Source organism: Mauremys reevesii, linkage group 3 (genome assembly GCF_016161935.1).
Source record: "Mauremys reevesii isolate NIE-2019 linkage group 3, ASM1616193v1, whole genome shotgun sequence".
Lineage (NCBI taxonomy): Eukaryota > Metazoa > Chordata > Testudines > Geoemydidae > Mauremys > Mauremys reevesii.
The window spans coordinates 43,500,221-43,528,216 of NC_052625.1; the positions used below are offsets into that span (position 1 = coordinate 43,500,221).

General features: G+C 42.9%; 1 protein-coding gene across 11 annotated transcripts in view; it reads right to left on the reverse strand.

Moving 5' to 3' along the window:
- The window catches only part of KCNH1 (potassium voltage-gated channel subfamily H member 1), a 347,125-nt gene that overhangs the window by 108,690 nt on the left and 210,439 nt on the right, over positions 1–27,996 (reverse strand). For 10 of the 11 annotated variants that reach the window (XM_039531620.1, XM_039531621.1, XM_039531617.1 and 7 more), the window contains one exon: positions 21,808–22,004. In XM_039531620.1, coding sequence (XP_039387554.1) covers positions 21,808–22,004 — 197 coding nt within the window. Of the gene's footprint in view, positions 1–20,144; positions 20,340–21,807; positions 22,005–27,996 lie in introns of those variants that run through there. The other variant, XM_039531627.1, reaches the window with a different exon arrangement.

Below are 27,996 nucleotides of genomic sequence, written 5' to 3' on the forward strand. Positions count from 1 at the left end.
CCCTTGCGGGACCGGAATCGACGGCGCTGGCTTAGTCGGTGCCGCGGCGGGTATCAGTGCCAGGCGGTCCAACGTAGACGCACTCTCTGGCCTCGCAGCGGGCGGTGCAGAGGCGGCAGGAGTTTTGGCTTGCTTCATCCTTGGAGAGAGTGAGCGCCTCGGGGCCGACTTCGGTGCCAGTGACATCGGGTGTCGAGAGAGGCCTTGGGCATACCTGTGCGGTCCGGTGCTGAGGAGGTGCTTCTGGTCTCCGACTGAGCAGCACTCGGTGCCGAAGATGGAGGGGTGAGAGCCGCCTCCATGAGGAGCTGTTTAAGTCTTATGTCCCGCTCCTTTTTAGTGTGGCTTGAAAGCTCTGCAAATGGGGTACTTAGCAGTTAAGTGCACTTCACCGAGGCACTTCAAACAGGAGTCGTGCAGATCTCCTGTCGGCATCGGCCTGTGGCAGGCCGAGCACGACTTGAAACCCAGGGAGCTGGGCATGTGCTCCGGCCCCGGGTGCGGGGAAGGGGCTAAGCCCCGAACCCCTCTAAATATTACTATACTAACTAAACTATTAAACGACTAAATACAACTATATATATATATATATATAAAAAACTATAACTATATACACAATACCGAGCGAGAAAACTATGAGGAAGCTAGGGAAGTGGAGGTCAGCTAAGACACGCTCCACTGTTCCAACGACCGACACGGGCGGTAAGAAGGAACTGAGGGGTGGATGGGTCGGCTGGGGTATATATCTGGTGCCATGGTGGCGCCACTCCAGGGGGCGCCCAGCCAACCCACCGAGTGTTGTTAGGGTAAAAGTCTTCCGACGAACGTGCACGCAGCGCACGCACACCTAACTGGAATGGATATGAGCAGTCACTCGAAGAAGAACTAACTTATTTTTTTAAAGGTCACCATTGCAGTTAGTATACTTGTATTATTTAAATCTGTAAAACATTTTGATACAATTTCCTTGCAAGATGTTGTACATAAAGTGTATTATAGCATTTTTTAGGGATCTAAATGATCTTTCACTATGACATCTCCGACATCAATGAATTTTGAATGTGCTAATCATCTCTGGAGGTGATGCCACTGTGACACTGTATAAAAAGGGAATTGACCATCTGTACTATTCTTGTTACCAATGTTACACAATTACAATAAATCTTCTGCAAAGCATGCCTTGTAAGGTATCACTGGAAAAGTTATAATCCGCTAAGTGTTATTATCCTGTTGAAATGTCTATAACACTATAGTGTTTAAAGTTATGAAAATTTGCTGTATGCTTGTTACTAAAGCGGACAGCAACAAGACAGATTGACATCAAGACTAGCCAGCCAGGTGTTCACGGACCATTAAGGACGATCAGCTCTTCCAGTGGGCCCCTCCAGAGGATGCATCAGAGAGCACACGGACAATGGATGCCCATGACTCAGCAGGGCAGGTAGAACATGTGATCCATGACTCCATGTTTGAGCCAGTATTTTTCCATGCACATGGACTGAGGAGACCATGACATCACCTCCTTGCCTCTTTCCTGCTCCACATCTCTGGACTGTAATTTCTAACAAAAGGGAGCTTTGAACAATGCACCAAAGACTCCAAACTTTTGGATGTAAACAGAGAGACTTATTGCAAACTGGCAGATTTAACATCAGTGCTATTATCCTGATCTACAGATACTGAAATCAACTGTAATGTATACAGGGCTGGCGTTAGGACGTGCGGGGCCCGATTTGAAAGAGCTGCCGCTGAAATGCCGCCAAAGACAGCAGCAGCAATTGAGCTGCTGCTGAAGATAGCGGCAGCAATTCGACGGCAGTTCAATCGGTTGCCGCTGTTTCCGGCAGCACTTCGGCGGAGGGTGCAGGGCCCCTCTTCCGGATGCTGCGGGGCCCTCTTAGGCGTGGGGCCCGACTCCCAGGAATCAGGGGAATCACCCTAAAGCCGGCCCTGAATGTATACGAGTCACTTTAACCATTTAATAACTCTCTTATTTTCTTTTTTTATTAATAGATAGCTAGTTTACTAAGGATGGGCTCAGTGTGGTATTTGGTGAGATCCTGAAGTACTGTACCTATTGACCTGGGGTGAGTGTCTGGTTCTTTGGAACTGGAAGAACCTAATATATGTGATTTCTGGTTTTAATAACTTTTTATCATAGAAGTCTGGTTTGTCTGGGTGGTGTATGAGGGGCTAGAGGGCCTGAAGGGGACTGTCTGTGGCTTCATAATAACTAGTATAGTATTTTGGAAGCACACATTTGTTAGTGGCTTCGTGAAATCTTATGATAGATTTTACCACCAATCTGAGATATATGCCCTGTATTCTGGCAGTCTGACCTGAAATTGGTGCTCTCAGCTGTGTCCCATACCAGGCAGAGTGACAGCCCCTTCTACTTAGGTGCCAATGTGTGGATTTAGGATGAACTTTAGGTACCCAGATTATGAATTTTTGCCAATACCATTTTTTTTAGTATAATAAAATAAATTAATTTAGGAGAAAATGGGTTATTACTAGCACTTTGAGAGACTAAAAATAAATATCAGGCAAGCAAGAGATTCCTCTTTTATGCTCTCCAAGTTAGATAGCATAAGAGGTCAGGTGACAGGCACTCATGGTTCCTTTAATGTATTTAGGATAGTTTTCCACCTAGCTGAGGCTCCTATTCTAATGGTTCCATGAAAACCTGCTGACCGCTGGCTTTGGAATATGAGAAAACTTTGCTAAGGACTAGAAACCACATGCAGTAAAGTGCTTCACAGTATTGCATTCACTCATCAAAACACTGATTTCTATGAGGTGCTGTAAAAAAATTAGACCTGTCACTTAAAATACAGCTACTATTGCTTTCAGAGGCTCCTGCTCCAACACCACGCAGAAGAGCTGCTTCCAAGTGGAGGCAGGTGTACTTAAAAGTGACAGGTCTGAAAAGCCTCTGTGTTCTAAATGCAATAGCTCTTCTGAAGAGGAGGTCAGGCTTTGCAACTCAATCTCTCACAACAAAATTTACTCCAGATGCCAGAAAAAGCTGACTCTCTGGAAACCATGAGTTTCAAGACATCATAGCAAGACTCGGTTAGGCAGCAACGTTAGAACCAGAAGCAGGGAAGTAAAAGGAGCCAGATGCAATCCTGATAGGAGAATACGGGGAGTGCCAATGTATTTCAGGCTAGCTTGCCCACAAGGGGAAAGGCAGAATGTCCCTATCAGTGCCCAATAAGAATAGCCTGATTTCAGAAATCTAGTGAACAGCTTATTTCAACTCTGTTTGCCTGATCTGCACTGGAATGCAAAACAAAAACAAAATTGGATAATTTTTCTATTCCTCTAAATATTTATGAACAATTGTAGGTTTTATTACATTAAAGCTAAACAAAAGAATATTTAACATAATGGATAGTAAAATGAACATCAATTTACATGACATTAGGAAAAAGATCTCTCAAATTCTCTCTTATTTATTTTCTACCTCCTTTCTTTTGCCAGCTATCCTGGATAACAAGAATGGCCACTAAGCTAAGAAACGTTGAAAAACTGGTAACATTGATTCCAATCCTAAAATTGCTGAGAAACTCAGTGCTGTGAGGAGTACTTCCAGCAACTACTGAAGTCCCAAAGGAATTAAAGATACTTTGTCAGAGTCACTCAGGACCATTATTCCCAACACAGGCTAGTATCTAGTCTTCTGACTTTTATTTTACATTACCATCCCACTACAGAAAAGAAACCATTTAAGTTCTGGAGCACTCTAGAGCCATTCCACATCAGTGCAGCAGAAGCACAAGTATTAGAAGTCAAATGCATGCCATACTCACTGGGCTGACACTTCCAGTGTTGCTCAGCAAAATGAGATGGGTGCAGGGTCTATTACCTTAATTCAGATGGAACTCATTGACTATATATTTAACAGTGAAGTGCACTTACTGAAGATACTCACAGTATCTAGGAGGGATCTTTCCGACGGGAGGCCGCACCACAACCCCCAGCCCTGAGCCCCCTCCTGGAGCCTGCACCCTGAACGCCCTCCTGCATCCCAAAACTCTGCCCCGGCCCTGCCCCCACTCCTGCACCCCTGCCCAAACCCTGACCCCCTTCCCAGAGCCCACACTCCACAACCCAACACTCTGCCCCAGCCCAGTGAAAGTGAGTGAGGGTGGGGGAGAGCGAGTGATGCGGGGGGGGAGACAGAGAGGGGGCGGAGCTTTGGAGAAGGGGTGGGGTAGATCCTGGGTTGCCCTTACATTCAAAAAGTGATCTTGGGCATAAAAAGGTTCTATACTGTTACACACACACACACACACACACACACACAGTAATGTGTGTGCAATGTAGCAAATTACATCTGCCAGCGATAGGCAGCTGTTTGTGAACTGAGGCTTACTGTGACTTGGTTCAATGAAATTGAGGGAAAATATCAATAATTTAAAATGTTCATATGCTTGTGTGTTTTCTCCCAAGCAAAAGGGAAAATGTGAAGAAGAAACAATAGTTAGTTTTTTCATGTCCAACATGGAACTGCAATAGTCAAACTATTCAGGACGATAAGAGGCACAAAGAATACAATGCAAGCTACAGCAAGAATCTCATTTCTCAGAAATGTGTGGGGAGGTTACACTGTTTGTCAGGCTTATTAAAATATTGATGATGCAAAGAAGCACCCTGTGTAGAAAGCCCACCCCGGTAGGAACATCAATTCAACAGAGTGAAATGCTGCCAAAATTTTAACAAAAGGCTCCCTCAAAACTGTGCCACCTCAGTTGGTGAAACAAGTGATGTTTCCTTGAAAAAAATTCTTCCCGTTCCTCACAAACCCCATAATCAATCAGTCCTTCCACTCCTCCCTCACCCAGATCCATCAGTCTGTGTCCAGCCTCCCCTCTCAACCCAGCATGCTTTCCCCAGCCCCAACACCTTGGGGAAGCTCCTCCTTGAGTTGGCTGCCCTGTCCCGGAGCTATTCTTAAAGAGAAGGTTACTCACCTTGTGCAGCAACTGAAGTTCTTTGAGATGGGTGTCCCTGTGGGTGCTCCACTTCAGGTGAATGTGCGTCCCTGCACCTTCGATAGGAGCGTTTCAGCAGCAGTGCTCATCTGGGTCATGCATACACTATCCCCATCTCATGCCATTGACAGTGCCTATCTAGCACATGCGACCCGACTTCCCTCAGCTCCTTCTCTACCATAGAGCCAGACATTGAACTCCGAAGTAGAGGGGAGGAGGGTGGGTAGTGGAGCACTCTCAGGGACACCTATCTCGAAGAACTTCAGTTACAGCACAGGGTGAGTAATCTTCTCTTCTTCAAGGAGTGTCCCTGTGGGTTCTCCACTTCAGGTGACTGTCAAGCAGTGCCCCTCATTGGATGGAAGGGGCTTCGGAGTTGTGTGTGTAAATGACGATAATACCATAAGGCCTAGCAATGAATCCAGTCGTGAGCCCTGGTCGACTGCATAATCATTTGTGAAGGTGTGCGGGGCTGCTCTGCATATGTACACGATTGGTATGTTGCTTAGGAAAACTAACAAAGTTGAAAGGGATCTAGTGGAGTGAGTTTGGATCCCCAGTGGGGGTTGCAGGTTCTTCTGTAGGTAGCAGAGGAGGATGCACCAGGAAATCCATTTAGATAGTCTCTGTTTGGAAATAGTGGAACCCTTAGAGCATTCCACAGGGGAAATTAAAAGTCTCTGTGATTTTCTAAAGGGCTTAGTTCTGCCAAGGTAGAATGCTAAGGTGCGTCTGACATCTAGAGCACGTAGTACCATGTCTTGTGTTCTCCCATGAGGTTTAGGGAAGAATGAGGGAAGACGGGTTGGTTGGTTTATATGGAAGGATGAAGGTACCTTAGGGAGAAATTTGGGGTGAGATCTTAGAGTGACCTTGTCCTTAACACAGATGGTCTAAAGTGGGCTAGCCATGAGAGCCCCTAGCTCTCCCACTTGGTGTGCTGATGTAATAGCTATTAAGAACACCACCTTCATCAATAGGGGTGTCAGAGAGCATGTTGCTAAGGATTCGAATGGGGGCCCAGTGAGGCAGCGTAGTACTAAATTAAAATCCCGAGGTGGGATAGGGGTGTACGTTTTTTGGGGTAAACATTTCTGATACATTTGGTGATCAGAAGGGCAAAGATCTACATCCTGTCAACCTTGTGATGGAAAGGGGTGATAGCCATGAGATGTACCTTGACCGAGCTAAGCAATAGTCCAGAGGTCTTTAGTCCCTGCACATATTCCAGTATCAATGGTAAAGGGGGGAAAACAGCTCTGGTTTGTTTATTTTGACACCATATCTTGAATCTCTTCTATTTATGCAGGTAAATATTATGCATGGTTATCCTTCGGCTGGTCAGTAATATGTCTTTCACCTGTTCCGAGCCGGTTAGTTAGTCACGATGGACCCATGCTCTCAGGTGAAGCCTCTCCAGGTTCAGGTGGTAAACCTGTCCAGCAGCCTGTGATAGAAGGTTTGGCGGATGTGGGATAATGTGTGTTGTGCATACAGCCACCCGCAACAGGTACGAGTACCAAGTTTGTTTGGGCCATGTGGAGACTACCAGGATAACTTTGGCCTTGTCAGTTCGTATTTTGTATATAACCCTCTATAGCAGGGGAATTGGGTGAAATGTGTATAGCAGAGGTGCATCCTACTTGAGGAATAAGGTGTCTCCCAGGGATTGGGATCCCAACCGCACTCTGAAACAGAATTGTGGGCATTTGTGGTTCTGGGATGTCGTGAAGAGGTCAGTAGATGGGTGACCCAATGTTTGACTGTTTCGTAGGACAATGCTGTTTAGTTCCCACTTGTGATCCTGAGAAAATTCTCTGCTCAGCGTGTCTGCTGTAGTGTTTTGGCCACCTGGGAGGTACGAGGCTGATATGCTGACCTTGTGCCAGATACACCAGTTCCATGGTTTCATGGCTTCAGTGCAAAGGGAGTGCAACCATGCCCCTTCCTGCCATTTTATATAAGACATGCAGGCAATGTTGTCCATCATTATTCATATAGTCTCGTTCTTGATCAAGGGCAGGAAGTGAAAACACACATTGCAAATTGCTCACAGTTCCAGGAGATTTGTATGTAATCATATCTCAGAGGGGGACCATCAGCCCTGTGGTGTGGTGCTGTAGATGGGCTCCCCAGCCTATCAAGGAGGCATCAGTTGTCAGAATCCTAGAAGGTGGAGTTTGTCTGAAAGGGACTCCCACACACACACTGTAGGGTTGGGTCCACCACTGCAGAGTCTCTTTGACCTGGGGTGGCAGCGTGAGGTGTTTGCTCACGCTTTGTTTGTGTGGTATGTAGATGGTCCTTAGCCAGCCCTGAATGCCATGCCTGGGGAAATGCGTGGGGTGTACTATGGATGTGGTTGCCACCATATGGCCTAATAGTTGTAGACGGGTTCGTGCCATTGTGTGCGGACTGTTCAGTCCTGAGGAAATCAGAGTGGTCATAGTAAGACATCTGTTCGGTGGTAGTGATGCTTTGGCCTGCAGAGAATCTAGATGGGCCCCAATGGAGACCAGTTTCTGGATGGGTATCAGGGTTGATTTTTGCATGCTTAGTTGTAAGCCCAGTCGTGAAAAGAGGGTCATTGTCCTTTGAGTAATGCCGAGGGCATCTGCCCAGGTAGGGGCTTTTAGTAGTCAATTGTCCAGGTAGGGAAATATTATTACCCCCTGCTTGCCGAAGTGTGCCGCTACCACTGCAAGAATTTTGGAGAAGACTTGTGGTGCTGTTGAGAGACTGAATGGTAGAACTTTCCATTGGTAGTGTTCTGTTCCCAGAATGAACCTGAGGAATGTCCTGTGAGCGGGATGTATGGTTAGATGGAAATATGCATCTTGGAGGTCAAGGGCTGAAAACCAATTCCCCCCTGTTCCAGTGCTAGTATTTTTGTTGCTAGTGTGACCATTCTGAACTGTTGGACCCTTACGAATCTGTTGAGTTTTCGGAGGTCTAGAATAGGCCTCTATCCTTTATTTTTTTCTGGGTTAAGAAGTAGTGGGAATAAAATCCCCTCCTCCTGTGTTGAGATGGTACTGGTTCTACGGCACCAAGATGTAAGGGGTGGTTTACTACTTACCACAGAAATTGTTTGTAAGAGGGGTCTCTGAAGAGGGATAGGGAGGAAGGGCGCGGAGGGAGGAGGAGATGAATGGCATCGTGTAGCCTATCTGGATTATTTCTAGGATCCATTTGTCTATAGCAATGGATTTTCATGCTGAATAGACAGGGGTCAAATGGTATCCAAAATAGGGAATGGTTGGTGATGGAGTCAGCAGTGATGAATGGCGGGTGCAGAGGAAGAAGGATGCTTCCCTCTGAAGCACCTGGCATTGGCCACTGTCAGAAGACAGGATACTGGGCTAGATGGACTTTGGTCTGACCCAGTATGGCCTTTCGTATGTCATTTGGGCCCTTGACCAAACTCAGAATTGTTGTTTCACAGAGAATTGTTGGGACGCTGATGACTGAGGTGGAGATGGTCGATGCTTTGGGTGTCTCTGCCTCTGCCGTTGTGTATTGTATTGCCTCAGTTGTTGTGCATATGGGTGGATCTTGTGCACTGGGAAGGATAGAATTTACCATGTTTCTTTCTGGTTGCAGGTACATATATCCCCAAGGTGCGAAGGGTTGCCCAAGAATCCTTCAGCGTATGGAGAACCTCATCCATCTTTGTGGCAAATAGCTTCTGTCCATCGAAGTGGAGATCTGCCACTGTGGATTGGACCTCCCTGGGGAAACCAGACAGACGGAGCCATAACGCTCAGCATATAACTATAGTGGTAGCTGTGGAGTGTGCCACTGTGTCTGATGCATCTAAGGATACCCATAAGGCCATTCTAGCTAGAAGATGATCCTAAGTTATATCATAGTCTTGAATTGGTCCCTTTTGTCTTCTGGGATGTAATCAATAAAGTCTGTGAATTTAGAATAATTTGAGTGGTTGCATTTAGCCATCTATGCGGCATAACTGGCAATCCGGAATTGTAGAGTGGCTGATGAGTAGACCTTGCGGACAAAAAGGTCTAGTCGTTTCCAGGCTTTGTCGTATGGCATGGATCTGAAATGATGTTGTTACCATGCTGACTGACTGCGTCAACAGCTAAAGAGTTCAGTGTGGGATGAGAAAATAAAATGTCCACCCCCTCTGAGGGGACGTAGTACTTTTTATCCCCTCTCTGACAGGTGGGCGGTATTGCCGCTGGAGTCTGCCATACATCTTTGTCTGGTTCCTTCAGAACGTCATTTATAGGAAGTGCTATTTTTGATGCAGATGAGGTGTGTAGAATAGCCAGTAGTTTATGTTGGGACTCCGGGACGTCCTCTAGAGGAATCTCTAGGGAATCTGTGATTCTTTTGAACAGCTCATGGAAGTGTTTGAAATCATCAGCAGCTGTGGGTGGCGGAGGCATTACAGCCTCATCTGTGGAAGAAAATGTTGGCTGGAGGTTCCTGTTCCAGGGCCATCTCCTGTTCCTTGAAGCTCTCCTCAGGGGGCTCTGATGGTGCCACCACTGAGGGTGGTGGGAGAGACTTAGTTGTCTCCCTATAGGAACTCAGGAGCCTGGGGTATTGTCCTCCATATGCTGCCCAGGGATCCCAGTAAGGCCACTGTGTGGGAATGGGCATAGGTGATTGTAACCATGGGTGGCCATACCAAGACTGGGTCCCCATCCTGTGAAATGATTTAGTATGTACAGGTGGGCCTAAGGGTATAGTAGTTGAATGGGAGAGGAATGGTGTGAGGAAAAGGCACCCTCCTCAATATCTTCCCCTTCACTACAAAACAGAGGAGCAAGTGGTGAAGCAGGTTGGCTTGGTACCATGTGTCCTGGAGAGACATCAGTACCAGAAAGTGGAGATTCTGGCATCGATTAGACAAGTAGATCCTTGTGTTGTAGGAAATAGTGCAATGTCAGTGGTTTCAGCACCCAAGTGGTTGATGCTGATGACAATGCTGCAGATACAGGCGTTGGTGCCAACCTCTGAGCGCTCTGTGCTAATGGAACAGATGGTGGCACCATAGGCTATGGGGAGCACCTCAGTGCTGCATCTGAATCCATTGGTGCCGTAGTGGAGGAGGTGGGCATTTGTTTGCCTCTCAATTCCGAGTCTGCCCACTTGGGGTCAGTGGTTGTCACGGTATGTGTGGTAGATCCCGGTGCCTCCTATGTACTCAGTCGTGGTGCAGCCGGTACTGAGGATACGGAATGACCCAAACACTGCTTCTTTTTTGCTATGACTTTCAGTGATAAGTTGATGCTCTTTTCCCTGAAGCGTCTTTGGACGAATGAGCCTTCTTGTGTGGGGAAGATAAAGTCTCTGGAGATCTTTGTCCAGAGGGAGTCTGCTGGCTGGGATCAGATGCTGGGAGTAGAGACTTCTCCACGAGTATAAGTTTGAGACGCAAATTTCTGTCCTTTCTGGTTCAAGCCTTGAAGTTGCTACAGTGAGAGCCCTTCGGAGGTATGTGTGTCTCATCTAAGCAACAGACACACTGAGAGTGCCCATCCAATATGGGGGTCGCTTCCTGCATGGAAAGGCAACACTTGAAGCCCAGCAAACCAGGCATGCAGGAGCTCTGGCAGTTCAGCCCTAAGGATGAACAGTAACTATTCTAACGGGTAGAAAATATAGGGTTGGTTTTTTTTTCAAATAGAAAATAAACGGGGAAAGGAAGGATAAGTAACTAACTAATCCACTAAAAATTCTAAGAATAAACTATTCTGAGCACTAAGAAACTGTTTTTGCACTGTTAGGAACTCCGTCTCCGGGTGAGGACAGTTGAGAAGGAACTGAGGGGGGTCAGGTTGCACGTGCTACATAGATACTGTCAATGGTGCAAGATGGGGATAGTGCATGCACGACCCATACAAGCATGGCTGCTGAAACTCTCCAATCAAAGGGGCGTACATTCACCTGAAGTGGAGCACCCACAGGGACACTCCTCGAAGCAGCAGCAGTGAGGGGCTCTGCTGGCAGCAGGAGTGGCAGGTGGGCTCTTGGAGATGGAGTAGGGGAGTGTTTCCTCCTGGTGTCAGGGTACGTCTTCACTACCTGCCGTATCGGCGGGTAGCAATCGATTTCTCGGGGATCGATATATCGCGTCTCATCTAGACGCAATATATCGATCCCCGAACGCGCTCCTGTCGACTCCGGAACTCCACCAACCCGAACGGCGGTAGCAGAGTCGACATGGGGAGCCGCAGACATCGATCCCGCGCCGTGAGGACGGTAGGTAATTTGATATAAGATACTTCAACTTCAGTTACGTTATTCACGTAGCTGAAGTTGCGTATCTTAGATCGATTTTCCCCCGTAGTGTAGACCAGCCCTCAGACTGAGTAAACAGCTGAGGAATAAGTCCCCTTTGGTGACAGAGGTGGGTGGGTCTCCCCTTACTGCTAGTGGTCTTGCCTAACTGGTATGGGAGTGGTTTTCCTCAGTCACTAATTATTTGCCATTCTGTCCCAGGGAACTCTTACCTCTCATGATATCAGATGTCTCCATTGGGAGACACCCAGCCGTTCTGCTCCTGTCTTTTTCTGCTTGTCTTTCCACTGGATGAGGTGTTCATCTGCCCGCCTATTGGGAGGCGTTTCCCTTTAGTTCAGAGAATCTCCCTGTGCACACACTCCACAATGAGGCACAAGTGTCTGACAGCACACACCTTCCCAATGGGGCAGGGTTGTGAATTTCTGGTGTTTGTGCAGCAAGTAGCCTTTTTGTGACTTCCTCTTACATTCCTGACCTCGCTTTCATTCCTATGAAGCTGCTTCTTGCTGTGCAGGGAATGGAGAGATGAGAGCTTGCCCTGCAGGACAAACTGTAGGATAAAATGGTTCTAATGTATCCTAACCTTTCTGCTCAGTTGGTTAGAAAACTTTTAAAAAGTGCTCCCCCTCCTCACATTTAAGGCAATACAAAAGTACAATCTGTCATCTGACAAGCCGTGGAATACACTTCCAACCATTAATAAGGTGTCCGGCTATATTTAATACTATTCCTTTTTATTAAAAGGCATGTGAGGGGGTGCCTTTCATTTAGATTATTTTGTCAGACATGCATCTGTAACAGAAGAGCAGATGCCAAGGCCCTGCACAGGATTGCAGTGCTCCTCTCTTGGGTCATCCTGCCATCAGGTGTCTGATTCCTACTTAAAGATGTGGTGTAATTACTAGTGAATCATAGTAACAGATGCATTTTGTCATATCCAACCAGGACACAAAAGGAGCTGAAATGTCCCTTTAAGAGGCAGAAGGAACTAGGGTCAGGGATGGAGAAGGTGTTAAAGGGAAATCCTAGGGCAGCCAAGCTAGGAACGAAAGTTTAGAATGAAGTTTATTTTTATCTATGGCACCAAGTAAAGCCAAAGCCCAGAAAGGGCACATGTTTGGTCTAAATACAGGGTGTATTCTTTCTGTCCACACCTGCTTACAGATGCTTATTAGTGATGCTGCTATGTGTTGACACTAATCTTTACTTGTATTAAAATGGTAACGGTATATTATCACATGTATTTTCTCAGTTTACTGTAGGTGTTGCTATAAACACTACAAATACAGAACTACTAGCTGCAGGAAGCACAATTTGGAAAATAGTTTTTAACATTAACGTGAATAGGAGTTATCACAATTACCCCAGGCAGCAATGGGACAATAGATCTTTGTAGTTTAATCAATTATAAACACTTCCTGCACGAGTCCACATGATAATATCCCACCATAGTGGGACACACGCACACCCAGCCTTCTGCCCTGCATCCCCACAGCCCCATCTCTCTGCCCTGACCCCCCCCCACACACCCAGCCCTCTGCCCTGACCCTTGACCCCCTCACACACACAGCCTTCTGCCCTACACCCAATACACACACCCCAGCCCTCTGCCCTGATCACTGAACTGCCCCCCACCTCAGCCTTCTGCCCTGAACCCCCTCCCTCTGCCCTGACCCCTGAAACCTCCCCCCGCCCCAGTCTGGGGTCCCGCCGCAGGCCCTGCTCAGCCTGCTGCCGGCCTAGGTGAACAGAACCCCAGGCTGGCAGCGAGCTGAGCAGGTTGGCAGCGTAAGATCAGCATTTTAATTTAATTTTAAATGACGCTTCTTAAACATTTTGAAAACCTTGTTTACTTTACATACAATAGTTTAGTTATATAATATAGGCTTATAGAAAGAGACCTTCTAAAAATGTTAAAATGTATTACTGGCACGCGAAACCTTAAATCAGAGTGAATAAATGAAGACTTGGCACATCACTTCTGAAAGGTTGCTGACCCCTGTGCTAAATTCAGGGATCTCAAAATGCTGGGTAATACAGTTCTGGCCAATGCATGTGTTATTGCAATTAGCTATGAAAGGTAATTTGGCAAGGGCTTCAGAATTCTGTCAAGCAATCCCCTCGGTTAACTCCAAGGTGATACTGATGGTCTCTAGAGGATCACCCTGGTCAGAAAGAAGCATTAGTCCAGGAGTTTCGGGAAGCAAAAAAAAGGGAAATTTAGTAGAAGGAAAGTCCCAGAACTACTGGAATCACCAAAACATTAACTCATGATATATCCAAGGTTATTTCTCCATTTAATGTCTTTGTATATTAAGAGGATAAACAGGAATGGTGAAAAATCCAGACAAATTGTCTCCTCTTTCTGAAATATAACATTACATGGAATTCACTAGCTTTCTGAACTACCCTTCTTGGATGCAAATCTATAGTAAGGCAAAGTCCAGGAATAAAACATAAAGGTCATTTCCAAATCATGTTGTGACTGTCAAAAGCAAATTACAGTTTTGAATGTTACTGATAAAGAACATCACAAAGCTTTTATGTTAACTGGATAGGAATGTTCCCAAATGACATCGCAACTAAAAGCTTTCAATTACTTCTCTCACTTATTTCACTGCATTTGTCATTGGATTAAATGCAACGAACGCCCCTCACCCCCAGGTAGAAGGTATTCACTGAAATCTTGTAAACCAATGAACTTCTAGCTCCAGCCTTCACTGCCACTAGCAGTTGCACAGGACTTGCTGGTTGATGATTGAGTTAAAATGGAAGCAGGCAGAGGAAATCAAAGCCTAATAAGACATCTTTAGACTACATCACAGGTAGCAGCAGCACAGCCAATGACTGTTCTTTGGAGCTTAGACTCTGTCCCATTTCCCTGCTGTTCTTTCACAGCTGTTTCAATGCTGTTCTTTGAGCATGACCTATATTGTCATTGGTAGCCTAAGCTACTTTAACAAGTGTGTGATTGAAGTCAACAATGATTTTACATTCTTTAATCAAGATAATAACTCACCATAACTAATACCTCATCTGCTACTGCTGGGTGACAGTGAAACCCTGAAGAGCAATTAATGAATTACATGTATCTTACTTGCAAAAGGACTGTACTTATGTGATGGTAGAGAATCTGACACCATGATTTATTAAATTTCTGAGTAGCCAAAAAAAGAGGAAGTTTTTGGAGATTAGAAATGATGATTATTTATATATTTCTGGTCTTCATAAAATATTGCCTTAGTAAGACAAGAGCTACATCTGCTGTTACCTCATTAAATGAATTTGTCTTCAAGTTTTTTAAAAAGAATCAAGAAAAAAAATGTCTCCTAAAAGGATACATAAGCCTGCATTTTCAACACAAAGGGCAGGTCTACACTAAGAGCGGGGGTCGAACTAGGGCACGCAAGTTCAGCTACGTGAATAGCGTAGCTGAATTCGAAGTACCCTAGTTCGAACTACTCACCCGTCCAGACACCGCGGAATCGAAGTCCGCGGCTCCAAGATCGACTCCACCACCGCCTTTTGCAGTGGTGGAGTACCGAAGTCGACCCCGGCGCTTCCGGAGTTCGAACTATCGCGTCCAGATTAGACGCGATAGTTCGAACTCCGAGAAGTCGAACTCACTGCGTCGACCCGGCTGGTAAGTGTAGACTAGCCCAAAGATAGTACTTAGGGCATTTTACAGCAAATGGTCTAATTTGTTATGAAATGATGTGGGGAGAAGTTTTCTTGGAGTTTCTGATGTCAACCGTGAGACCCAATCATGAAAAAAATGTTAATACACTGTGTGCTTATTTTATGGATAATAGGGAAGGGGCTGACCAGAGGTGAAGATGTTTGGAACGGTGACAGAAAGGGCCCCAGGCTCTTCAAATAATTTTTAGAATGCTACCCACATAGGGCCCCTTGCTTGTGTTGAGGAGTGAAGTACTAATATGAGTGAAGTACTAATTTCAGATTACTCCTGTAAGTCCTACTCAACATGAGTATAAGGTTGCTGAACCAAGCCCATCGTGTTTCTTCCACTGGGAAAAATAAAAGTGGGGTTAGATTAAAAAAAAAGTGTGAAAATGAGGTAAAACCTGCTTTTCACACTTACTTGTGACTGGAAAACATTTCCCAGAGTTCAAATGGACCTATAGTAAATGTTTTGCAAAATGTTATTGAACTTGTAAATGACATTTTTCATCTAGCCAAAACTGCTGCCTGAGCACTTTTTGGGCATGGGGATAAATGGAAAATGTTGGTAAGCACTTTCAATTCAAAGTTTGAAAAAATCAATTTTGTTGTTGTTGCAATTTTTGTAAAGGCTTTACAATGGTTTTTGTTTTGTTGGTTGGTTTTAGTTGTTTTTAAAGAAAAAAAATAGTATAAAATATTTCAACCAGTTCTAATCAAAACTCAATAGACCTTGTACAGAATCCTAGTCCTCACCAAAAGGGAGGTTTTTAACTTAAGTGGGACCAGGATTTGCCTGTTATTCTTGCATCTTTTTTTTCCCAATTATTGTCAAATATTCTGCTTTCTCTTGTTTTAAAATAAACTTGGAAATAGCTGACTGAATAAATCCTGCCCTCACAATGTGCATTCCTAATTCGTTTTTCAGAAATCAGCCAGATGGTATCAAATAATTCAGAGTGACACACAGGGGGGTACCATTAAAAACAACATTTCATATGCTTCAGGTACCCATGATAACACAGAACAGGAAATATTCTACTGCAAATGCTTTGGGGCAGCTAAGTGCTGATTTTTTAAATGCCACTTGCAGTATAAAAGCATCCCATGATGAGATACAATTCATAGAATTTAAAAAAAAAACATAATTCAGAAGGCCATCAACAGCTGGTGTTCCCCCCGCCCCCATCAATTTCTTCTGGTGATGAAGAGCTGCATCTATTAAAACAGTTATTGCTTCCCAGATGATTAACATTGTATGTAGGTTTCAATAATTTCAGTTGTCTCAAATACTTTTTCCTTTGGGAAAACCACCCCTGCCTCTGCATAGCATCAACTAACTATTTCTAGGGGACAAATCTACAGGTGCTAAACTAATGTCTAAACACAGGAAACACTGCTTAGCATTACACATGATCTATACTGCACACAATAATGGATGCTGCAGATTAAAACATAAAAGTACAGGAATGACCATTTCAGATCATTTATATAAACATTTCATTATCTGCCTGCACTGTTCATATAGTCAGTTATGGACAATATTTGTGTTAAAATGAATCTTCCACATAATACAACCAACTTTAATACTGATCCAGAACACAAGCTTATTAACATTACAGCACGAATATGTGTATATATTAAAACTCTGTGTAATATATCATTAGAATTTGCAACCAGCTCCTCTATAATGTAAACTAGGACCTAAGGCTGAAAAATATACAACATTTTAAAATCATCATCAAAAGAGCCTTAGAACTGAAAAAGTTTGGGAAATTGCTCTTTCAGCTGACTTCTTTGAAAGGCAAAGGAGTTATTCTTGACTCAAAATTAGGAAAGCTTCCATCTGTACTGAAAAATAATTGTATGCTTATTCATACAAGTTTCACTCATACTTCAGACTGGACCAAATCCTCTCTCTAGCACACAGCCTGAGTGACTGGGCTTTGAGTTAACAAGATCCGTGGAGTTTCAGGAGAGGAGATGGAAGAAATCCAACCCCCAGGGCATGCAGTAGCACCGGATTGAGTTCTATGACTATTTATTGTATGTGTGGGTGGATACTACCTTATACTTCCCATCGCACATTCGAGCAAGGGTCTTAGAGTGATTTGCACACAAACCTCTGATCTGGAAAGGGATTACTATACTCATTTACAGGTGGGGAGAAAGAGGCCCAGAGAAGTTAAATGACTTGCCCAAGGCCACACCAAGTCTGTGACAGAGCCAGGAGCACAACACAGGACATTATTTGTGAGGAAATATTGGAAGAAGTAAACATATATATAGTTCAACTGAGGGGAAAATGACAGGGAACGTAATAATATACAAATATTTGAAGGGTTTTAACAGCAAGGTGGGAAAGGAGGAATTTTGTTTAGTGGAAAGGGGAGGATTTATTTGTTTAAAATGGAGCCAGAAAAGATCTGGACAGCTGTATCAATTACATCAACAAATACTATACAATAACAAACGTTAGGACCCTCCAGATTCCCCCATAAAATGAAGATTGTCCCATCACAGCCTTCCATCCACTCAGTTCTCTTCATCAGAAAGAACCAGCCTGGGAGATCATACAGATCTTGTGGCAAGTTGAAGGTTGGCAAGTTTAGGCTGTGACAGGGGAGAAGCCACCTCACATTTAAACCAAGAGGCTGTTAGCTCAAGTATCTTACCCAAACCCAGCTTCCACAGTGTCCCATGAGACGGGTAGTCACTCTAGCTAGAAGTGACAGAAGGTGAAATTTAGGCTAAATATCAGGAAAAGTTTCCTGGCAGCGTGATTGATTAATCTGTGGAATAGTTTCTCCAAGAGAATCGGTGGGAACCCCAATCAAATGGCACAATTAAAACCAAATGGAGCAAAACACTAACGTACAATAGGGAGCAGTTCCACAGTGGCAGGGAGATGGATGGTTAGGTCTTTTCCATCACTGCATTCTTTTATGACATGATCTCCCATTCTGAGTCCTGAGCTTTAAGGCACTGGCTCATGCCTGCTCTACTTATATGCTGACAGTATTCTGTACCATACTTTTCTGCCTGGTAACTCTTCAGTATAATTTGTAGCTACATCTAGTTTTCTAAATCTATGCTTTCTTGTTTTCTCCCTATACCTCGGACACAAATTTGTGATTGGGAAAACTCCTCACCCCTCCCGTCTAGACCTTCCAAGCATTTATAATGAGTGTATTTGGCAACATTAAAATGCGGAACCATTCCACCTGTGAACTGTGTTGTTCTACTGCATTCAAAACCAGTTGTTTAATTTCCCATCCAAGCTAAAATGCCTAATGTTTAAATGGCATAGTAACGTATTCAAGGCACGGCGCACTAACGAGACCAGCTTAGTAAAACATGAATGAGAGTTCTCTAGCACATGAAGGATAAACAAAGGTATAACACCATTTATGGCTGCATCTGAGTGGAAGGAGACCATATACCTTGCCCCAATACAGTGGGAATAAATACTGGGTATGAAGCATGCACATATACAGAGAGCAAATATTTAAAAACAGAAAGGACGGGAACCATTCAACCAACTATCCTAATGTCAGCTATCCAAGAACTGAATGCTAGCAAATGTTGTTAAAGATCTAGGGCCAGAAAGTGCCTTATCACAAAAAAGCCTGAGGGGGAGGGAGGAGACAGAGTGGCTGGCGTCTCCCCATGAACTTTCCTCTGCACTGTTCCTTTAAAGAGAAAAAGTTCTGGACTCCTAATGGGAGCATGAAACCAACAGTGTCAGAAAATTTATGGGGGAAAGGCAGGCTTCTTCCCTGGAGATTGTGGGTTCCTCCAAGGTTTACCCATGGACCTTCCGCCTCTTTTAGCATGGCCCCCTTAGGCGCTGTACTGCCACTGGCTGAGCCCATGTCCCCAGTGCCTTTGCCTCACCCCCCTCTCTGAGGGTTCAGAAGGGGAGCTGATGTTGCTTTGAGCAGCTTTAATTCTGCCATATTTTTCCACCAGGATACAAATGCAACTGTATTTGGGACTCAGTGAAACAACTCTGGGCCCCAGTGCTCTTGCTGCATGATATGAGTAACTGTCTGCAATGACACACTAGAGCTTCTGGAAGGTCATGGTCACAAGAAGAGCAGGTTCCTTGCCCTCCCGACTGACAGCTCTATTCCAGACAGACTCTTACAGGGCTTGCAGACCTTTCTGGAGATCACTTTCCTAGCTTCCTATTAACAAGGAATCTGTACCCCAGAGGTGGAGACCCCTAGTGGGGAAATGGTGTCTTTTTTTGACAATCAAAAATTGCTGTTTAATTGCCAAGAACTTTCATAATATACAAATATATTTAGAGGGCACGTACAGTAGCTACCATTCACCCAGTTAAGCACTTTGACATTCCCTGATGAAAGGTGCAAGTGGAGCGGAAAGTACTATTATAATAGTTATATTTTGAAGGTTATCACAAGGATAATTCACATAAGATTCTGTTTTCTGGCTGTGATTTCTTTTCAGAAAAAAAATACAGCGAAATGTTAGAAAGTCACAACCTAATGTGAATTTCCTATATAAATTGGACACGGGTATTTAAATGGTGATGACATCACAGTAATTCATGGATTATGTATGAAAACAAATGTTTAAAATTCCAATTTCTGAAAAGTCACTTTCTGATGGGTCTGATGCATGAGCACTGTAAAATATCATCCCTTCAATAAACCCCCAGAAATGTGTATTCTTTGTGTTATTTATGATTGCTCCTCTGATTGCAATCAGCTTTCTTTCAAGTAAAAAACTAACTAAATAAATAAGAATACAGCCTGCTAACCTAGAATCAGTTGAATCTTACTTCCACTATCAATCAGCATAGTTTTTCCACTGACTGCAACCCAATTAAAATCCAATTAGCTCTGTAATTTGATGGAAATTGCTATCACAGAATGCATTTCTGTAATAAATGCATCATAGAAGAACCTGATAGGGAAGGAAGGATGTTTTGTGGTTAAAGATGGTCTTGTAACACAGGCCTGGGAATCCGGAGCATAATCCAAGCCCATTACAGTCAGTGGAAGGACCCACAGCTTTGGACCAGACATCTGATTCTCAAATTGCTGATGTAAAAGTTCTAACACAATCTCTTACCCTTCACCACAATATTTTTAAACAACCATAACTATGGCTATTTCATCCCACAGAGTCAAGAGTTTTGACTCTTCAGAGGATCTCTATATTGAGAGGGTTTTATTAAAGCCACAACATTTAAGGACCAATATCCAGATGATCTTAACTGCAACCATATAAGAACAGATGTTAGTTAACAATCTTGTAGCCTTGCATTTCCCCTTGTCCTATAGGAAGCAAATGTCTGTGACAGAAACTCAGTACCATTCAGTGGAATTCATCCTGTAAGGTAAGGATTCCCTGAAAAACAAATAGAATTTACATCTCCAGGAGTTGGCTTGTTAATTTTGTAACGATAATTTGTCATTGTTGCTTTGATTTTGTGTCAAAAATGGGGATAATACTTGCCTACCTTATAGGATACTGGGGACTGAAATTAATTGATATTTGTAAAGGGTGCAAATGGATGGAATGAGTTATTGATGTGTGAAGTATTATAAATTTCAACATGCCTCGAGTAGATCCAGAGTGCCAAGAATTAGCCAGCTGGGGTTAAACTCTACTTTCACACTGTCATCATTTTACAAAAAGGCTGAAAAAGAGTTTTGCTGTGTATTCAGCTATAATTAGCTAGAAGTTTTGTGGCACTTGATAGTTACCATGGAGAATTTCTTCGGAACAAAAAAGTCTACCAAAAATACATGTTAGGTGATTATGTACTACTTTCTATTAAAATATGCTTTTAAAAAATAGCTCCAGTGTACTCCAATTATTCACAATTTCATATTCTTCTCTCTTCTACACCGCATCATGGAATCATATTAATTGAACGATATGTACTACCATTTTAATAAAATTCCACAGCAGTGGTTCACTGAGATTACATACAGTCAAGTATCAGGGGGTAGGCATGTTAGTCTGTATCTACAAAAACAACAAGGAGTCCGGTGGCACCTTAAAGACTAAAATTTATTTGGGTATATGCTTTCGTGGGTAAAAAACCACTTATCCAAACTACTTCTTCGGAGGTGGTTTTTTTACCCATGAAAGCTTATGCCTAAATAAATCTGTTAGTCTTTAAGGTGCCACCAGACTCTTTGTTCAGATTACATAGGGAATTAAAAATGGTATATTCATTTTTATAATTTGCACCTGACACAGTATGTCTTGGATTTAAAACAAGAAGAATTGGGGAAAAAAAACCTGAATGGGGGGGCAGGGGAGAAGGAGAGAACAAACAAATCAATTAAGTCAGCAAAGTACTTCCAAAATGTATTTGTAGCTAGAAGAAACAACTCCTGATAAAATCGTTCATGCTTATATTATATTGCTATTGCAACTGCAGAATTACAAACTTGCAAAGGTTTTTCTTCCATACATCAGATTTCATGCCTTTTCCTCAGTCTCTCATAACTGATTAAATAATGCCCCCTTCTTTTTTAATTGTGCTGCCACACTAAAGCAGCAGAAATCAGAGAATGTCATTTATCAACAGTGCAAAAACAATGAGCAACTGATCACAACAGCATGGCAACTTACAAGTATTTTTCTGAGATTACTTCTTATAAATTAAAATAAAGGAGACTTTTGACATACCCACATCTGATTATGCACCTATAGATGTGACTTTTTGACTCTAGCAACGTCACTGATCAACCTACACCTTTATGAAAGAGCAAGAGAAATGGCAAAATTCAAACCAGCTCCAGGGACAGTCTTTAGAAGTGATTATCTGTAGACTCCGTATGTTAAAAATGAAGCTCCTTACCCTTTTTCTCAAGTTGTAGGTTAAGATGAGATTCCTGGAGAAGGAGTGAGAAAAGGCTGTATAGAATTCCAGCACTTTCTGTAAGGCTTCCCTTTTAATCACATGAAGGTCACAGTAAGTCAAGGCTCTTACATTAGCACAGGACTGAGCAAGGGTAGCTTCTTTCCAGAACACATCGCCAAAAACGTCTCCTTTGCCTAGAGAAAAACATGCATCAAAGTATCATTATTGCAAGGTAAGGACTCAAACAATGGTCACCAAAAGCTGAAATGGCCTTATCGGTCACTCATTGCAAGCCAACGTACCATTGTATGGCACAATATAAATATTCTGAGCTCCAAATTTCAACCCAGCACCTCTGCTTTATTGCAGCCTCATTTCTTGTAAGTGATAAAAAAAATTAATTTGCCTTTTCTTCATTTTCTGTGTTAAATTATGGGAGTTCAGCAAAAACTCCCTAAAAACCAAGCCACAATCATACTAATATCATGAGACAATTTCCTTTGTACCCGTCCCATACATACATCACACAAGAATACTAAAGATCAGTAAGTTATTAGTTTTCCAATTATATCTTACACAACACTTTTTAGATACCGATTATGACAACAGTGTGTTAGGCCTGACAAGAGAAATGAACCAGCAAATGGGCCTCTTTGCCACAGAGGGTTAAGAATGAAGAAATATGTAAGAGACCAAGAAAACTTCACCACCAAACCAGAATTTCTGTGTGATTCCATGAGTTTTCCTTCTGCTTCCTTCTTTCCCACTAAAGTATAAATGTTTTCCTCTTGAGTGGATGACACTGGCCGTCTGGTACATTAATCCATATGTACTGACAAACTGTATTTTATAAGCTATGCTACGTTCTTCTGTAAAATCCAGTCTGGTACCTTGTAACGTATGAGCCAATTTTATCTCTGAACTCTATGGAGGAATGTCGGCTACATTTCAAGTGTCAGTATGTATTGAACCCATCCTTATAAGCTCCAATTCCACCTATTCTGTTTTCCCCAGGGTTAGCGTCAGAGACATTAATAAAGGTACTATGTCGGTTAGTTCCCTCTCCTTCTACTCCCCTTACAGAGAACCATGCACGTTATTAAAACTGGACATTTATGTGCCAAATGCAGTATAAATTTACCAACTTATTTGCCTGATCTCATATTCCAACAATAGGGAATCTGCAAATATCATGGTAACACTAAACACCCTGCTGCAGTAAATAGCTTTATCGTCATCATTATTAATAATAGTGCTCATTGTTTAAATGACATTTTTCTGTCTTAAATATTTGCTTTCTGGATCAAATTGCATAGATCAAGATTAATGATTAAAACATGATCCCAAGCCTCACAAGAAGCTAGTATCCACTCACTTAACACAGGCCCTCTCCCAGAAGGCATTCACTCACCGCAGTCATTGAAGTGTACTGATTTTTATGCACCATAAGAAATATGCATTTCACTGGATAAAAGGGGGTTGTTGACCTTTGTAATAAATATGCCTTGAATCCAGAATTTGCCATGCAATTAGCTGGACAACTGTTTCAAATTAATGCCATGTGATGCTACCAAGTATGCAAGTGTGCTGTCATTGACAGGATGTCTGCCTAGTAGCCTGAGCAAAATGAGGAATTCTTGAAGGTTAAATCCCAGCTCTGCTCCTAAATCTCTTGTTGGCTCTAAGCAAGTTTCTTAACCTCCTAGGCAAATTTCCTCATTTGCAACATTGAGCTAGTTTACTTACTTACCTACCTCACAGAGGCAGGAATGTTAATGTGTAAGCAAGAGCATTATATATACAGGCTGAGTGTCATTATCATAATGGCACATCCCAGGGAATTCCCCCTTCCCCCCCCCCTTTTTGTTTTTGAATGATGGGCTAGATCTTCAGCTGGTCTATATAACAGACATGGCTCCATTGAAGTTGATGGACTTATGCCAATTCACATCAGCCAAGGATGTGGTCCACCATCTCTAAAATATCCAGGTTTGATTTTTCAAATAACTCCTTGTGCAAGCTCCACACTGCTGTATTTCTGTCAAGAGCATGCTTTTTTAAATGATCCTTTCCTGCAATTTACAAAGCCCTACCGGTGGAGGTCAGCTTCAAAACAAAGTGAAGACGGTTTGGGGGTGAGGAGAAAAAAGTGGAAATTTATGACCAACGTTGAAAAAAATTGTCAAAAGAGAAGGATGAGGAAGACTCCCATAGCAGCAGAAACAAACTTACATCCACGAGTTAGACACATCAGGTCAGAACAATCACTTTCCTACTCACAACAAAGAACCTAACAATTTCAACATCCACATACTTCCTCTTCTCATTCTCTCAATAAAGCAAAGTGGTCAGTAAAAATGGACAAGACTAAATGGCTGAGTTTTGTGCCAAATATCTATAATTTAAAAAGTAAAGTAAAGCAAACAGAGAGGGAGCAAAATGGATCTGAAAGCTCTTTGGTGAAGAAATGTCCAAAGGTGGCAGAGGGAAAGCATAGACTAGGGTCTCTCTTCACCTATGCTCCTACCTCCACCTCAACTCCTGAGGAAGAGAATCTAGAGAATACATTCAGAAGCATGTCACAGGGTGTTCTCCCTCAGACCCCTCTCCCACTGCATTCCAGACACATGCGGGGACATTATCCTTCAGTCACTACTAAAGTAGATGATCTAAGCTTTTACCATCAATCATTTATATACCTCCTGGGGATTGTGGGCTGGGGCCTGCTTCTACTTTCAGCTCACTGCCGCTCTGAGGAAAACCAAATAATTCATTGCTTGTTTTTTGTTTTAAAGCTTATGTAGGCTCTGAAAAGTGATTCAGTAAAACTGACACGATGGTATGCCGTATTTATTTTCTTCCAGTGACTCCATATCAGATCTGCTGCTCAGTTTACAAGTCAAAAGATGATTTTTTCCAACTGCCTGCACAGCATGCTCAACCTGGGTTTTTTCTGCCTCTCAAAAGTAGCATCGGTAATGAAGATGCTGTCATTGGAACTTTGCTGATTATTTTGTTGCTATTGTGGTAGAGAGAACAGAATTCAGCTCACCATAGCTATATTGCCCTGAAGTGCTAATAAAAGTAAAACTTGGTTTGCTCAGTAGTGCAAGCAGACATTATTCAAACCAGTGCAGGCAGTAGATTCAGTAGCTGAGTAAGAGAGTAATGTATCTAGGACTCATGCTGCAAATTTTGAATCTAGGTCTAAATTTACAACCCCACAAAATTCAGAGATGCTTGGATTCATGGTATATTTTTGCCTTGACCGTATTATTAGGGCCTAGCTACAAGACATATGCAGGGCTCTGATCTTAAGGCTTGCGCCAAAGCCTATTAAAGTTAATAGGAGTTTTTCCATTATCTTCAGTGGGGTTTGGATCAGGTGGTCTTCAACGTGCATTAAACAGAATCTGCATCAGAGAGCTGCACTGAAGTCAACAAAGCAACTCAAGATTCATACCCCCCGAGGCCAGAATCTGGCTTGATGGCTGTTCTTTCTTACACAAGAGATGAAGTTTCATTCAAACTACTAAAAACGTCCAAGAACTCTGCTTCCACACACTATCGAGCTGATACAAAGAGATGCTAAAAATGCCAGATACTTTAAGGCTACTGTGTATGATGGTGTGCTGAAATGACCCAAGGCCATTGTGGTGCAATTTTGTGGAAGCTTCCTGATGCTGCTCAGTGTAATGCATAGGTGCTGGAACTAGAGGTGCTCCAGCACCCCCTGGCTTGAAGTGGTTTCCATTATATACACGTTTTACAGTTTGGTGCAATGACTCTCAGCACCCCGATATAATATCTCAAGAGCAGTGCAGCCCTAACAGCAGCCTAGGAGATCATGCTTCAGGAAATACTGGTGTCTTTGACACTTATCAGAATTACACACGTGCTGATAATATGCAGTATCCAAGCAGAATATCCTCTATGTACCTCAATAAAGGGCTTCCATAGAGCTGAGTCCCCAGGATTCTTCCTCTCCATCCAAACAAGTGGAGGCTCAGACTATTGCAAAATGAAATGTGGTCACAAAATGGGAAAAGCCAGAGCCCCCTGTGGTTCTCTGTTCTGGGTAAGTATTAGGCTAACACGCTGTTTTGATGTTAAAAAATATCTTCTCTGTCTCTCTGTGCTTTTCCTGCTCTAATTGTGCCCTGCACTTAAAGTGGGAGCAGAGGATGAAAAGCCAATTTGGGGCAATAAGCCCTGATTCTGCTCTCAACAGTTTTATTCATGTGTAACTCCATCGACTTAAGTGGAATTACTCCTTATAATTCAGAGATGTAAACGAGACCAGAAATCAGGCCCCGAAAGGCTTAATTTTTTTGTGTAGTTTTAATTAAATGCCTCCCCAAGTTAGACATAAAATGTAAATGAATACCTTTCCCCTTATTTTTACATGAAGAATATTGGACTTCAGAGGAACTTCTAAGGACAAGGACAAGCACCAGAAGAAAATGAAAGATCATCTTCCCTCTTGACATAACTTTAAGGCAGTGAAAAGGCATCAGCAAAGCACTGAACCCAGGCAACCATTTTCTAGTGAGAACGTGGCATCGGGGGAGGGGGGAAAAACCGCATTCTGTCCCACAGATAGTTTGCACAAGTTCTCAGCCACTTCAGTGACCTTTGTTCTGGTCCTCCAACACAATGCCCTTGGCAGGGGTTGGCACATGAAGGTGATTTGCTGTTTTATTTAGGCTATGACTCAAAGTCCAAATTGAGCCAGTAATAAGACACAAATCACTACTCAAGTATGGAGCTGATCTATATTATTTTCTACTAGCCAAGGCTCCAGTCTGAATTCACAGTAGAACAGATTTAGAGAAGAGCTACTAGGATGATCAGGGGAATGGCGAGCTCATCTTATGAAAGGAGACTAACAGAGCTTGGCTTATTTAGCCTTGCAAAACTAAGGCAGACAGAGGATTTGATTGCTCTCTGCATATACAGCAGAACGGTAAACACCAGGGAGAGAGAAGAGCTATTTAAGCTAAAGGACTATGTTGGCACAAGAACAAATAGGTATAAACCAGCTATGAATAAATTCAGGAAATTAGTAGGTTTCTAATCATCAGAGGAGTGAGGTCCTGGAACAGCTCCCAATAGGAGTGTTAGGGGCAAACCACCTAATCAGTTTTAAAAATGAAGCTTGATAAATTATGTGATAGGGGTTGCCTGTGAAAGCAGGGGACTGGCCTCAATTACTCAGGGGGTCCCCTCCAGTCCTATGTCACTATGATATTTCTCTGTTCCTTTTCCTTCACTTGACCTTAGCAAAACAATGGGAAAAGGGCAGTAGCCAAACTATCACCCTTTCCGTTTCCTTTCCACACACAGAAAAGACCAGGATCCTGCTCCCATTTAAATTGATAGGAGTTCTGCCACTGACTCCAATGGGGCTGGATCAGGCTTTGCTGCCAGCTGGTTCTTCCAATTACAGCTACTGAAATCTATTGCAGCTTTGTGCCTTACAGCTTTATGGCCCTTTTCCATAGTCACTCAAGGCTCAGGTAAGGTAATGTTCTTCCTAGCATATACACTGAATACAAGACAGAATTGACAATTCAAACATGCATGTGGCAGCGATGGCTACTGCATGATCAGCAGAACATCCATGAAAGGAATTTCTCTTTTGGGGAGAATATCTGAAAAACCTTTACTCATGGCTGCAATCTCACAGTGCTAGCATAAAGGGAAATTGTTCTTTAGAGTTGTCATTTTTTCCTTATTTAAACTCAGGGGCTCAGATACCACAGTGCTGGGCAAGGTATAGTTCTATTCTACTCTGTATAGATTCTTCCACCATCCTCATTAACGTGGTATGAGAGCACATTCCTGTAGCACATTACGTGACAAACTCTCTTTCTCCCCGTCTCTCCAAGGAGAGAAGTGTGTATATAATGGAATGTTTTATTTTTGTAGGGTTTTATTTAAAATTTATTTTATAAAACCTAGCAAGTCCAGTTAGATACACTAAAATGCACATTAAATGGGGTCATGCAAAAATAGCAAATATTATTTCGTGACATTTCTTGGAAACAAAATATATGCAACTTTGCGCCAAGTCACTTTACTTTTCACAAACGATTTGTAAAATGCCAACTTTTAAATATGAGTATGCACATTTTGTAATTTTACAGGTTTAGTTCTTAAAATTCATGTATGCTGAAATATAAT